Below are 14488 nucleotides of genomic sequence, written 5' to 3' on the forward strand. Positions count from 1 at the left end.
TAAGTATCAACCACTAACAATGCAATTTAAATTTTATTTTAAAATAATAATACTGTTCTTCAAACATTTAAAATTGAATCATTATATTGATTCAATTTTAAATGTTAGCATAAATTAATTAAAACAGTGTAAACTTTTTCTAAAATATTATTTCGTTTATTGCATCAATACAAAGTGCGAAAGAGATAACAAGATAATCTATACTAATATTATAAATGCGAAAGTATCTCTGTCTGTCTGTCTGTCTCGCTTTCACGCCAAAACTACCGAACCGATTGTAATGAAATTTTGTATACAGAGAGTCTAAAGCCTGAGAAAGGACATAGGCTACTTTTTTACTGGAAAAGAGCGTTGTAAGGGGGTGAAAATGCGTAAATTTGTTCAAATTAAGTTAGTTCCAAAAATGCATAATAGATGGCGCCGTGCGTCTCTTACATCGCGCTAATGCTTGCCCAAAAGTCTTTCTATAAGAGGTGGTATTATCTTACATACGAATTTCGATTTTTTTCGATTGTTATCTGGGTGCACGGGAGTGCCCCGCCAAGATGAGCCAAGCGAAGCGCGCAAGGGCACTACCTACCTTTTTTTCTTTCCACCAGGGTTTTTTTTATAAAAGCTTTTGACACCAATTTTGTTAAAATCGCGCGCTATAAACTGAAGTACACGCGGACGAAGTCGCGGGCAACAGCTAGTATGTCATAAGTTCATAACTCAAAACAAAAAAATGCAATACTTATGAATTTTATCTGAATTATTCATTTTCAGATTTGAGAATCCCATCATGAACGGTCAACATCGCGACTCCATGGAGGAAGACATTAAACTGATGAAGCAGAGAACTCACATCCTTCACAAGGTTTTAGAAGGATGCCTGCAAAGACAAGAGGCTTCTGTACTGTACCCGTACTTGCCCAAGAAATACGAGTATACAGTCTTCATATCACTCACTCCGTGCCAATGGGATCTTTACAAGCACTATATATCGCAAACTAGAGGGATGTGTAAAGGGAACAAGCATAATGTACTGAAGGATTTTCATGTACTGCAAAAGATATGGAGCCACCCCCAAGTGTTGCATCATTTCCAGACGAAAGGACGAGACGAGGAGAAACTTAAAGGTATGTTACTACAGAACATAATTAACTTGACTGACTTGACTTTGCAAAGACGTGGGAGAGCCATGCTTCGGCACTAATGGGCCGGCTCGACCGGAGAAATATCACGTTCTCATAGAAAACCGGCGTGAAACAGCGCTTGCGCTGTGTTTCGCCGAGTGAGTGAGTTTACCGGAGGCCCAATCCCCTACCCTATTCCCTTAACTACCCTCCTCTATATCTACCCTTCCCTTCCCATCCCTACCCTCCCCTATTACTCTATTCCCTCTTAAAAGGCCGGCAACGCACTACTGATGCTACGAGTGTTCATGGCCGACGGAAGTTGCTTTCTATCAGGTGACCCGTTTGCCCCCTTATTTCATAATTTAAAAAAAAGACGTTATACATAGTCATACAATGTTTTGTCTTTGTATCAGATAAAAGACAAAACTTTACAAAGGTGTATTGATAGAAAAGGACAAAAATATGTGTGTGGATATTTTTGACATTAGCTGTACCATTTTCAACATAATGATTTTGATATTGTTATCCATTCTTGTTCATTGTTGTTCATCAAGTTGAGACATTCTGCCTTATCAAGTCGGTTTAACTTTTTACAGTTATTCTTATAGTGCTCCTATTCCTGTTTTTTTATTCATTTAATTATTCGTTCGTGGCGTATGAAGATGTTATACATTTTATATATTTTCCTTTAAACCTTATTCAGCCGAGAAGATAGAAGACGAACTCCTCCGCGACGACCTGGCCGCGTCTGAGGACATCAAGCCCACGCCGACGGACGTGTGGTGGCTGCAGTACCTGGAAGGCGGGACCATGCTGGACGACCTGGACAGCTCCAACAAGTTCCTCGTCGTATTCCGACTGCTGGACGAGTGTGTGGCGCTGGGGGACAAAGTGTGAGTAAATAGTTAAGGCGCCAAAAATACGTAAATTGTGACAATTTTAACTGTCTATTCTCAAATTGCCGAAACCTGTCCGTAGCGGTCATAACTGAATACAGGACGAGTATTTTCCATATAGCTCCTAGACTAAAAAAGTCCATGACTGACATGCAGGGGACACCTTATTTCATTTTGACCATAGCTATATCGGTTCTTGAGATACAGCCTGGCGACAGACAGACGGACAGATGGACGGACTGACAGTGAATCCTTAGTAATAGAGTCCCATTCTTATCCTTTCCTAAGCTAAAAACTTTGCGATCCACAACATTGAGATGAAAACATTTCAATGCGCCTTGTTATATTATGTTCTCATTACATTGTAGTCGAAAAAAATAATTAGATGCATCTTGTATGCATCTTTCAAATTTTAACTTTTCTCGTGTGTCGCAGGTTGATATTCTCCACGTCGCTGTACGCGCTCGACGCTCTGGAATACTTCCTGCGGCGGATCAACGGCTGGTCGCTCGGACATGACTACTACCGACTCGACGGCTCCGTCCCCGCCGAGGTGCGACAGAAGTGGTGCAGAGAGTTCAACGATGAGAGTAACACGCATACTAAGTAAGCTTTATTTTTCAGTATAAGTAGACTAGTAGACAGATATAAGTAGTTTAAAATGTTATATTTGATAAATAATAACCCACACGACACTGTCAAGAAGAAAAATCTTACTTCTTTACTTTAATATGTCCCCTAGAGCAGTGTGCCGCAAACTTTTTTTGTGTTCAAGGAACTTACATCTAAGAAAATAAGAATATTCGGAGGTACACCACAAATTAATCAGTGTGTGGCTTACTCTGAGATTCCACCCCTTTGTCGATCGTCCTGAGATGTCCCTTTTTTGGCACATAGCACTAGAACTATGATGAAACAGCCTCCGAGGTGTAGTGGTAATAGAGCGCGGCCCTCGACTCCAGAGGTCGTGGGTTCGATTCCCGCGTTGGAAACATGTTATTTCCAAGTTTGGTGACAATGTAGGCTGATCACCTGATTGTCTGACAAGTATGAGGATGATCCATGCGTCGGATGGGCATGTAAAAAGTCGGTCCTGCGCCTGATCTCTAGCCAGTTGTGTCGGTCGTCCGTCCCACTGGGTTATGAGAGTAAAGGAATAGAGAGTGCTCTTGTGTACTGCGCACACACTTGGGCACTATAACATTACTCCTGCGTAGCTGGCCTGGTTTCAATGAAAACGGCCACCGTCACCGAAACCGGTGTGGGAGCTATTATTATTATTAAGTACGATGACCTTTTTCGAGGTACACCAACTGCTGACCATGGTACACCAGAGTGCCGCGGCAAACACTTTGCATGTTGTCTAACTATGATAACTAGTTTTGAACTTTTATAGAATGTAATAACCCTGGTCCCTGACTAAAAAGAGGAGTGTTATAAGACGTGTCTCTCTGTTTGCGTGTGTGTCCGTTGCATTGTTGCATCCAACCGAGTAGACTGATTTGGATCTGGTTTTTTTGTTTGAAAACTGACATTATTGAGTGTTTTTAGGTATACTTTATCATCAGCCCACTACTGCTGAAAAAAATTATGTAGTTATTACTAACGTTATCGCGTATTCTACAGATTGTTCCTGATCTCAACTCGCGCGGGCTGCCTCGGCCTCAACATGACGGCGGCGAACCGCGTCATAATACTGGACACGTCGTGGAACCCCGCGCACGACATACAGAGCATCTTCCGCGTCTACCGCTTCGGCCAGAAGAAGGACTGCTTCATATACCGCCTGGTGGCGCTGGTGAGTCCGACCTCTATTTGGCTCTAGCTCGCAGGCTGCCTCGGCCTCAACATGACGGCGGCCAACTGCGTCATATTACTGGACACGTCGTGGAACCCCGCACACGACATACAGAGCATCTTCCGCATCTACCGCTTCGGCCAGAAGAAGGACTGTTTCATATACCGCCTGGTGGCGCTGGTGAGTCCGACCTCGATTTGGCTCTAGCTCGCGGGCTGCCTCGGCCTCAACATGACGGCGGCCAACCGCGTCATATTACTGGACACGTCGTGGAACCCCGCGCACGACATACTGAGCATCTTCCGCGTCTACCACTTCGGCCAGAAGAAGGACTGCTTCATATACCGCCTGATGGCGCTGGTGAGTCCGACCTCGATTTGGCTCTAGCTCGCGGGCCCTGTAAGTGTCTAAACACACTAGGCCGAAAAAGCGCGGCGGAAGTTCGGCATGTTTACGCCTGCAATGTATTTTAAATTGCTGATGACACACCATACCGAAATTTGTCGCGTTACATTGTATGCGTAGCGCATTGCAAGCGTAATCATGTCGAACTTCGGCCGCGTATTTTCGTCGTAGAGTGTTTAGAGTTAGACACTAAGAGTGTGTCCTTGTCTGATATCCTATCGATGTCTGTATCAGATTTCCCTTTATATCCGGATTAACGTATACGCAAAACAAAGTTTGTCGAGTTACTAATAAGTAATAAATATCTAGATTACACCAGTTTATCGCGAGGAAATCGCAACAAAACTATCGTATGTCGTTTCCCGCCTCTTGAAGAATCTCCATGTCAAAAATACATATAAATCGGTTTAGTTGTTTGAGGATGAAGTGGTAAAATACACACAGACAAACACACTTTCGCGTTTATAATTAGTAAGGAGTAACATTGAACCTCGTTCTTTCAGGGCACAATGGAGCAGAAAATGTACGAGCGGTCGGTGACGAAGCAGGCGGTGGCGTGCCGCGTCGTCGACGAGCAGCAGATAGACCGGCACTACAACATGGCCGAGCTCAGCGAGCTCTACAAGTAATATAACCTAACATTACATGTAGTAACTAAATAAATGAAATAAAAAGAAACTTGACAGGTGTCAAGGGACACCCGGATGGAACGAAGTTATTTCTCATGTCCAAAAAACCTGTATTCACTGAAAAAAAGTAGTAAATATAGTATTATAACATTTATGACTACTCGTTCCGCGTGGCTCCACCCGTGAAAATAAAACACAAAAAGTAATATAACGTCGTTACGCCTGCCAAATCCTGTATGACGTGTTTTTAGTAAAATTTTCAGGGGTGAACAACAAACTATTTTATTGAATATGGTTGGACTTGTCAATAAATTAAAAATGCAGTAAGTATGGTGGCAAATCTTTATATGTATGAACTAAGTAACCTTAGATTTATTGATTAATCTATCAATCATTCGATAAAACTGTTTATTGTCTACCCCTGAAAATTTGACTAATTTTATAACATGTAAGTGTCAACGAGGAGCGTCTGTGGCCTAATGGGTAGACCTTTAGTTCACACTCTTAGAGGGTGCAGGTTCGAACCCGGGTGGAGGCGTGTACCTATGAGACATTTTCTGTCTGTGAAGGAAAACATCGTGAGGAAACCCGCACATAGTTGGTCGCAGACGTATTGACTAGTTCTTTCCTCTGGACTAGGCCGACTATGTTGCGAGAATGCCGTATGCGCTTGGGCAACCATACGGACATTTAAAAATCTTGTCCCAGGCACTACAGTATTTGAAGAGTGGTTATTTCGCTCTGAAAAATACTGTATAAATCATCCATTACGGATGTAAAGGCCTAGTTATTTTTAGTTATTAAGTGTCAACGTAGTTATGGTCTAATATAAAAAAATTAACTGTCCCATCAGCTACGACGAGGAAGGCCTATCCGTGGACGCGGGTCTCGCGGCGGGCGTGCGCGACGCGGCGCTGCTGCGCGTGGCGGCGGCGCTGCAGGGGCGGGCGGGCGCGCTGCACGCCGTCCGCGAGCACGACTCGCTGCTGCGCGACACCGACGCCCGTCTGCCGGAGCACGAGCGCGCCGCCGCCTGGCAGCAGTTCCAGCAGGAGCACGCCGGTAACTACTGTTCGGTGACGGGGGCCAGGTTCATTCTTCATTGAAACCAGGCTAGCAGGAGCAGTTTGTGGTGACGCATAAAAAAAAGTAAATCCTGTGTACCAGATCAGTAACTATACTAACTGTCAGTGGCCGACTTATCCATTGCGAGGCCCCGGGCAGAAGGTCTTCGCGAGGCCTTTGTCTTTCAAAGTAAACACCTTGCGAGGCCATCAGGTTCGCCATCCACTAAGGGCCGCGCCACACCGGAATGGCAGCGGCGAAGCGTGCACTTTTAGTGTCATGTGATTTTTAACTTTATCTTTATTATTGTAATACATAGTATCTTGCTATATGCTATATTGTCATACATAGCTTGAGAAATCACGGCCGCCAGCGGCCACGGGCGGCGGTAGACTTCTCAAGCTTTATGAAGCAAACTTTATCTACATTATTGCAATACTATGTATTACAATAATGTAGATAAAGTTTAAAATCATATGACACTGAAAGTGCTCGCCTCGCCGCTGCCATTCCGGTGTAGAGCGGCCCTAAGGCGGCCACTGTTGACTGTACCGGGTTCGGCGACGGTGGCCAGGTTCATACTTCACTGAAACCAGGCTAGCAGAAGCAATTTGTAGTGCCGCATAAAAAATGCTAGTTCTATGAGTTTAACTCACGGCACGGTTACGCAGTCAATCTAGCATCAGTTCACTCCATCAGTCTGAGACTGACGCCAGAGTGGTGACCGGAAAGTACATAAAAATGATCAGTCTGTCAATCAAACGGTTACACGATCATTCTCTCGTCAGTCTGAATCTGACTGAAATTCATACAACTCCGTAGATACCAGCTTTTATTCACTACCTTTAAGAGGATACACCAGGGGCTAGAGAAATGAAAAAAAAGTACGTGTAATATCTATAGCTGTCTCCCTTACCTTAAGCCTATACCGCAGAATGCGATAGAGACAACTACAGAAAATCAACGATTCGTTGTCCCCTGATTCCTTCTCCAAAACTTAACCGATTTAAGTACTTTTTTCATTAAAGATTAAAGAAAGGCTTGAGGTGTGTTCCTGTGTTTTATTTTTTTTGTAAAATCTAGCCATGTTTGAACACAGCGGAAAATCTGGCCTTTTTTTGGGTTTTTGAACGTTCATATCTTATTTAATAATTAAATTATGAAAAAAAAAAAAGGAAACATAGGGACATTGTATTAGTGGCCGTAGATATTCAGGAAAAAAAATATAACTCTACTAGCATTATCCACGGAGGAAACAGGGGACAACGTTTGTATGGAAAAAAGGGCGGTGTGGAATCCTCTTAAGGTACAATTCCGTCGCGATCGATCGCGGCCGCGCGCGGCCTACGACTATCGTCGGTCGTTCGCGACAATAGTCAGAGTATGAAAATGTATGGCACCGCTTCCGAGGCCCGCGACAGACGCGCGCGCGTCTGTCGCGCGTGCCATACATTTTCATACTCTGACTATTGTCACGAGCGACCGACGACAGTCGTAGGCCGCGCGCGCCCGTGATCGATCGCGATGCATGGAATTGTACCTTTACTCGTTATCTAGTAGAAAGGATAACTAAAAAAGTTACGCTCTAAATCACTGGACTACTCACACACCCTTATAGAGAATTTGGGAGCATTTGAGTATTACGTAAAGCAATTCTTAGACTGGGAGGAGTCTACAGTGGACCACAATATCGTTTAGTAATTATTTATTATAATATTTTATTTCATCTGTTTCAGAGGAGCAACCTTTAGTTAAAATACCAAAGAAAGTCAAACTAAAAATTAACGAAACAAAAGAAGCGCCTCCTAACCCAACCGAGAGTATAGCAGACTCGAAACCGTCTCGAAAACGAGGCAGGCCGCGGAAATTCTCCCCCGACAGGAGCGAGCCGTCTACTAGCAAACCGAACTTTAGTGTAACGCAGGAGATTATAGTCGATAAAATTAGGGAGCTACTCGTCCAGCATAACGCTATGCACGCGACGCAGGCTGACATCGCCAGAATGATCGGAGACGTCAGGCAATATATCGTCGATCCGACTAGCGATATCGGCTCCAATCCCCTGGTAAAAGAGATAGCAGATGTGCTCCTCCGACAAAACATACCGCCTTTGACCGATTGTATAGAGTTGACAACTACAGACGAACCCGAAATGATACTAGGCGATTCTGACACGAGGAATCTAGATGATAATGTCCAGACGCTCTCCGATAGCGAAGCTACACTGAGCGACACAGAATTCGAAGAAAAGAAACGGAAGAAGTCAAAGACGGATGACGACTACGTCCCCCCGCTGTATTACAAAATGGATGAACCGTTTGTATGCGGAAAAAGTAAGGGCAGAGGTCGACCGAGGAAGAACTTTGAGAAAACACCGCCGGAAAAGACTAGGACGACGCCGCGGAATAAAGACGCCACAGTCAACAACACAGTCAATGTACAAACTGGTGACTACAGTGAGCTAGCCGGGGTACATACTATTGATGATGGTATCAATGAGGACACTATAGATATCAGTGACGATGACTCTGTAGAACAAACGCCCGCTCCTAATAGCCGAAAAACAACAAAAAAAGCGACGAAAACGCCCGAAGCAACAAAGAAACCATCTGAAACGAATGAGCTGCCCAGCGATATATTGCTGCCAACAAAAACTGCTGCTGAAACCATTCCGCTGCCAAAATCGCTGCTCGTAGATAAGAAGTTTATCAAAATCGTGGCACATATGTATGTATCGAGCAGTCCCATTCTGGATGAAGATGCTGCGACGCGCGCGGCCGAGTACAGCACTGCGAAGGCTTTAAGAGAATTGAACGAAACGGGAGAGAAAATCGTCAGTGGAAACCTACACGAAATAGCACTAAAGGTATTTAAATAACAGATATTGTTATTGGTTTCCGGTAACTAGAAACTCATTTAGATATGCGTCCGTCCTATTTTCCTCGCATAATTCATATAGACTTTATTTTCAGCATCCTTTGTTGGATAACTTATTCTGTTAGTTTAATTCTTCAATCAAAACAAATTATTATTATTATGATGTAATTATGAATAGATTTCATAATTCGATTTGATTTTCAACATTATTTGTTTTATAACTCATGTTTATTACATTTCTTGACCAGGTGTATGGACCTGAAGCATTGAAGAGATTAAACTTACGAGAAGACTTCGAAACCAAGTCAAAGTCATATGAAGTTACTGCCAGTTATAACGATAATAGTAGTAGTAGCCAATCAAGTGGAAGTAAGAAAAAGCCAGCAATTCTAAAGAAAAAGACACAGAAACCGTCAAAAACACAAGAAGAAGCACCCTCGATTGTTGCAGAGTCAAATAAAACCCACATAATTCTGGAGCCCGAACAAGAAATTCCTCAGCCAATGCTTGCTCAACGACCGTTAAAAACGGTTGCCATTACGCCCTTGACTAATAATAGCTTTGATTTCAAAGTTACATCAGGGCCAAGTAATAATCACACAGAGGTGTACCAAGTTCCTACGTCTACCCCCTGTATTGTACCTACTGCAGTGAGAGAAGAAATTATACCTGCGTCAGCACCTAGTACGGAGAGAGTTGTGCCTGTGGGAATGTAAGTCTTCTGTATTAGTTAAACAATTAAATGATTTTACTATGAATTATATCAATTAGTAATATATTGTTTACGCTAGAGGCAGCGACAGCCATAAAGTCGATTAAAAGGTCATTAGTAGTCTAAAATATGTAATTGATTTTAATTTATTAACATTTAATTTAATATCACCTTTGTTGTAGGTTCACGGGCGCAGGCACCATAGCAGTGCCGAGTTCGAGGGAGGAATCTATTTTACCGGACGATGACGACATAATGGTGATACCACTCGACCCACCGTTGTCGGCCGGGCCCTCGAAACCACTAGATGACTTATCGATCCCAAGACAGCAAGACAAAGTGCTCCAACCGCAACAATTCCTTATAAGCACAGGCCCACCGTCGAGTGATGGCCCCACGCTCGCTTATTCTACGCCAACTGAGCCCACGGCCAACCCAGCGCCAGCTAACTCGACGCTCGCTAATCCACATCTTGTTTCAATGCTAGCTAATCCGACGCCAGCTAATCCGCCGCCAGCCAACCCGACGCCAGCAAATCCAGCGCAACCCAATCCAGCGCTAGCTAATTCTATAGTACCTATCATGGTAACCGACCCGCCCGTAGCTAAGACTAAACTACGAACACAATCTAAGTCGTTGCCCAAAGACGCAAACAACAAAACGGAAATCTCGAAGGTACTACCGCAGCTGCCCCCAACAGCTAAGGGTAAACGTACTTACCTGATCAAGACGGCGGACCTAGAGGCGGCCTTATCTAAGTACCCCGAAGGCCAAGGACCGACTATACACTTGGACAGTGGCAAAGTTATGGTCCCGGTGCAATTCATAAAGCAGGCAAAAAATCAAGGCGACGGTGGAAACTTACTCATAACCAAGGTGCCCACTAGCAACCAGAACGTTTTCGTACCGCTTCCGAGCTCCAGTAATACGAAGCAGGCCAAACCGACTACAGACACTCAAGTCGTGTACGATTCGATTTGTCTCGATAGTGACGAAGAGGACACTGGCCCGCCTCCACCGAAAAAAACGGAAACGATACTTGGGTCTTCGAGATTCGACCTCTTGCAGCTAAAGAAAACCGAGCCGAAACCTAAAGATACCAAGCAGCCGGAGAAAAAAGCGACGCTGGATCTCTCGCAGTTCAAGAAAGCCGAGCCGAAACCTAAAGCAGATATCAAACAGCCGGAGAAAAAAGCGACGCCGAGTCCTGCGAAAACGGATAAACCTAAAACTTCAAGCGATCTGAAGCTCGCCTTCGATAAAGATAAGAAGAAAATCACTTTCATACCTTCAAATCCGGCAGCTAAAAAACCAGAGACTCCTAAAAAGGATACAAAAGCGGAATCGATTCGTCCAAACTCGATGGTCTTTGACGACGGAGCGTCTATCGAATTCGTTTCTCTATTCGATAATATCACTCCCATGACACCTGCAAAACCTACACCCCCCGCGAAACCTACACCTACCTCAAAATCAACGACCCCTGCAAAATCTACACCTCCAGCAAAATCTATACTCCTCCCAAAATCTACACTTCCCGCAAAATCTACAACCCCCGCAAAACCTACACCCCCCGCAAAACCTACACCCTCCGCAAAATCTACAGTCCCCGCCAAATCTACACTACCTGCAAAATCTATACCTGTTACCGACAAAAGAGCACATGAGAAACCTAAAACAGACGCCCCAAAGTACCAACCTAAACCCAAAAGTAAGCAAACAGCGCCTCAGACAAATCTCGGCATGATCGATTTGACACACTTCGATGTGGAATCGAAAAATAATACAAGTACTAAAGTCACTAAAGGGAAATCTATAAGTGGTACGTCCAAGGACATATTTATAACGAATGTTGGGAAACTATCCACAGATAAAACGAAGATATTGAATAAGGAAATAGATTTGACGTGAGTATTAGAATTTGTGTTATACTCTGCAAAAAATGCATATTTTTTATTTAAGGTTTAGTAAAAGCAATATTTAAATCAACATTTTGTGTGTATGATCTTCATAAACAACATTATAATACATTAAAAGCCGTAAGTAATATTTTTCTTAAATATGTGTATGATATAATAAAAATCTTAAATAAAAGTATTAAATATATTTCCGTTGTCTGGTACCTGTAACACAAGTCCTACAGGTACAGCACGGGGCCAGACTGACGTGGTGTGAAGCGTCCATAGATATTATTATTATTATTAATATTAAACTGATATCTAGTATTTGAATCCATAATGTTGTTAGTAAATATACAACACTGGCAAAAACATTAGATAAAAACAGCTTGAATAGTGAAGTGAAATAATTCCCGATATTTGTTATTACATTTCAAATAATATTAATTTCATAGTTTCCACGAATTAAATAATTGAGTTGTTTAAATATATAACTTACTACAAAATTAGATTTTCAATAGTAGATCAATATCCCATCCCCTTTACACGCATACAATTTCATCTAAATGTAGTAGCACACATACAGATGGGAAAGCGTTACTTTGTAATTTATTGTAATTTTATTTCTTATTGAAGTACCTATCCACTACAATCACATTTATCGATAGCATCATCATAAGCACAACACTAGTGAAAAATTCTAGAAGGCGGCACTCGCTTATGACGTCAGAAGCGGTCATCTTTTTCCGACCGTGGCGCAGGGTGTGCTGACAACATTCGTTTCTAAACATGCAGGCTAGGGATGGGGATCGTCAATTCAATCACTGAAATTTTATACTATATTTATTATAAATTAAGTAAAACAAATACGTTTATTTGTTCAGTGACCATTGCTTTATTTGTTTTATAATCAATTAGTTAGTAAAAACAGAAATGTTTTAATTTATGTGGATTTTTGTATCAGTAAATCATTGCTTATGTCCCGTCCCTACTGTCGGATTTTTCCGACTCGGGCGTTGGACATCAATACACTTTTCTAAGAATATTTTGGTAATTTATTTAACTTTAGACATTGTTTTTTAGGTCTTCTAATTAAGACACTAAAGTGTAATCAATTGTAAATGATTACTTCGTTAACTATTTACCAAGTATAAACATTATATTGATATAATACAGTGCTATCAAACAAAAAAGGCAGATTAACCGAGTAGTGGTACTGGTCGTAAATATCCGACCTTGACGAAATGGGCACGAAAATATTTGTCGGATTATTCCGACCTTGGCGGCTAAAGGGTTAATATGTCCATAATTGACTTTCCAAATCTTACGTACTTTCATTTGGAGTTGTTCTAATAAATCTAAGGTGTTTTGTCCTTTTCCGGCAAGCTAGTTTTTCAACGTATCCAACAAAGACAAAGGCTTTGTCTTTGTTTGATACGTTGAAAAGATTATAGCATATCCACTGTGTATAATATGATTATCGAAAAGGGGTTTTATGTATAGTGATTTCTCATAGAAAATTAAATATAATTTTGACCTTGATTTTTTTTACAGAGGAGGTGATGTGACTAAAGTGATAAACATTAAACCATCCACTAGTTCTGCTAGTTCTAGTGTGAAGAGAACCAAGAAACCGGAGATCAGTACACCAGTAAAGAAACCAAAACTCGAAGTAAAGAGTAAACCTTCTTCAGGTAATTGTTGAATATTTTGTTACAACCGCAAGCTATCTGGCATAATATCTTTTACCTAAGTCGACTATTTTTTTAGTAACATAAGACGCCCGCAACCCCGTTGTGAAAAATTTCGTTTATCACGTAGGAACGGTACCTTTTTCCGATATTAAAAGTATATGTCCTCCCCCGGGACTCCAAAGTATCTGCCAGCAAAATCGATTCAGTGGTTTGGGCGTTAAGAGGTAACAGACAGACACACTTTCGCATTTATAATATTAGTATGGATTTATTCGTTCCTTGTTTGATCCAGTTAGTTTCTCAACAAAATATGTCAAACCATCTTGCAGAATGTATGTTTTGTTACAACCTGTATATTATCCTCTTTCGGTTTGTAAGGCCGGTATAAATAGTTAGTACCAGAGTAGACAGAATGATAGAGTATGCTGACTTAGAACTGATGTTGAAATTTTTAAATTTGACGTATTATGACGAAAATCGTCGCTAGGGTTGTTAACTTGTTGCCTACGAATTTAAAAATATGACATATTCGCTGGACGTGTTCCTCTTTGGTCGTCTTGTTGTTTGTGTTTTGGCACATGCGATTAAAATTGTCAGAATCCAATTTTGAAATCTTTATTTCAAATATTTAAAAATAAATTATATCAGCCAGCGCGAGGCACATTCCGTTCATAATCCTAGTGAAACCCGACGAATTTGACAGATATTGAAACCTGTCCGTTTCTTTGCAGTCGAACTACTGGTAGTTATGTCTATTGTGTCAGTACGGTACTCAATATGCATCTCGATCTCAAGACGCGGTTCGGCTCTATGATTGGTCCAAATTTTGACAGCCAACCAATCGCAGAGCCTGAACCGTGTCTTGAGACCGAGATGCATCTTGAGTACTGACTATTTGTATCGGCCTTAGTAACACAGCTGTGTAACTTATAAATCGAGTATAAAGTTATACTCAGAATAAACTTTGAATAAGCAAAATCGTTAATGTGTGTTTTAATATTATTATTATTTTTTCAGCTCTCAAATCTCTAATGGATTTAACATTTGACGACATTGACGACATCGTCGAGTTAGAATAAGAAGAAAAAAATTATAAGTATATTATTATAATTAGTAATAATGACTACATTTCGAATGTATAAGTGCATATTAATAATGTTGAATAGATTTTCATTGTGATACTTTTTAAAAATTCTATAATGCGAATGTTATGTTTATACTTGTTTGGTGAAGCCAAACGTTTGGTTTTATTTTAACATTTTATTTTTCAAAATGCGTCCTAGCTTTTAGGGTTAACATTAAGTTTTTAGTAATGTGTCAGTCAAAGATAACTGGTGGGAGTTTTAAGACAACTTCAAAGGAGGTTTTTACCGTTAGTATGCCGTAGTAATAAGAT

At 41.5% G+C, this 14488-nt stretch overlaps 1 protein-coding gene across 3 annotated transcripts in view; it reads left to right on the forward strand.

Annotated features, from left to right (window-relative positions):
- The window catches only part of LOC121737043, a 33386-nt gene extending 19199 nt beyond the window's left edge, over positions 1 to 14187 (forward strand). For 2 of the 3 annotated variants that reach the window (XM_042128575.1, XM_042128577.1), the window contains 11 exons: positions 766 to 1118; positions 1822 to 2011; positions 2450 to 2620; positions 3641 to 3812; positions 4721 to 4842; positions 5700 to 5913; positions 7647 to 8777; positions 9037 to 9500; positions 9683 to 11407; positions 12953 to 13092; positions 14110 to 14187. In XM_042128575.1, coding sequence (XP_041984509.1) covers positions 766 to 1118; positions 1822 to 2011; positions 2450 to 2620; positions 3641 to 3812; positions 4721 to 4842; positions 5700 to 5913; positions 7647 to 8777; positions 9037 to 9500; positions 9683 to 11407; positions 12953 to 13092; positions 14110 to 14171 — 4744 coding nt within the window. In that variant the 3' untranslated portion in view covers positions 14172 to 14187. The remainder of the gene's footprint in view (positions 1 to 765; positions 1119 to 1821; positions 2012 to 2449; positions 2621 to 3640; positions 3813 to 4720; positions 4843 to 5699; positions 5914 to 7646; positions 8778 to 9036; positions 9501 to 9682; positions 11408 to 12952; positions 13093 to 14109) is intronic. The other variant, XM_042128576.1, reaches the window with a different exon arrangement.
- Positions 14188 to 14488: the final 301 nt, after the last annotated feature.

The sequence above is a fragment of the Aricia agestis genome, chromosome 20 (genome assembly GCF_905147365.1).
Source record: "Aricia agestis chromosome 20, ilAriAges1.1, whole genome shotgun sequence".
NCBI lineage: Eukaryota > Metazoa > Arthropoda > Insecta > Lepidoptera > Lycaenidae > Aricia > Aricia agestis.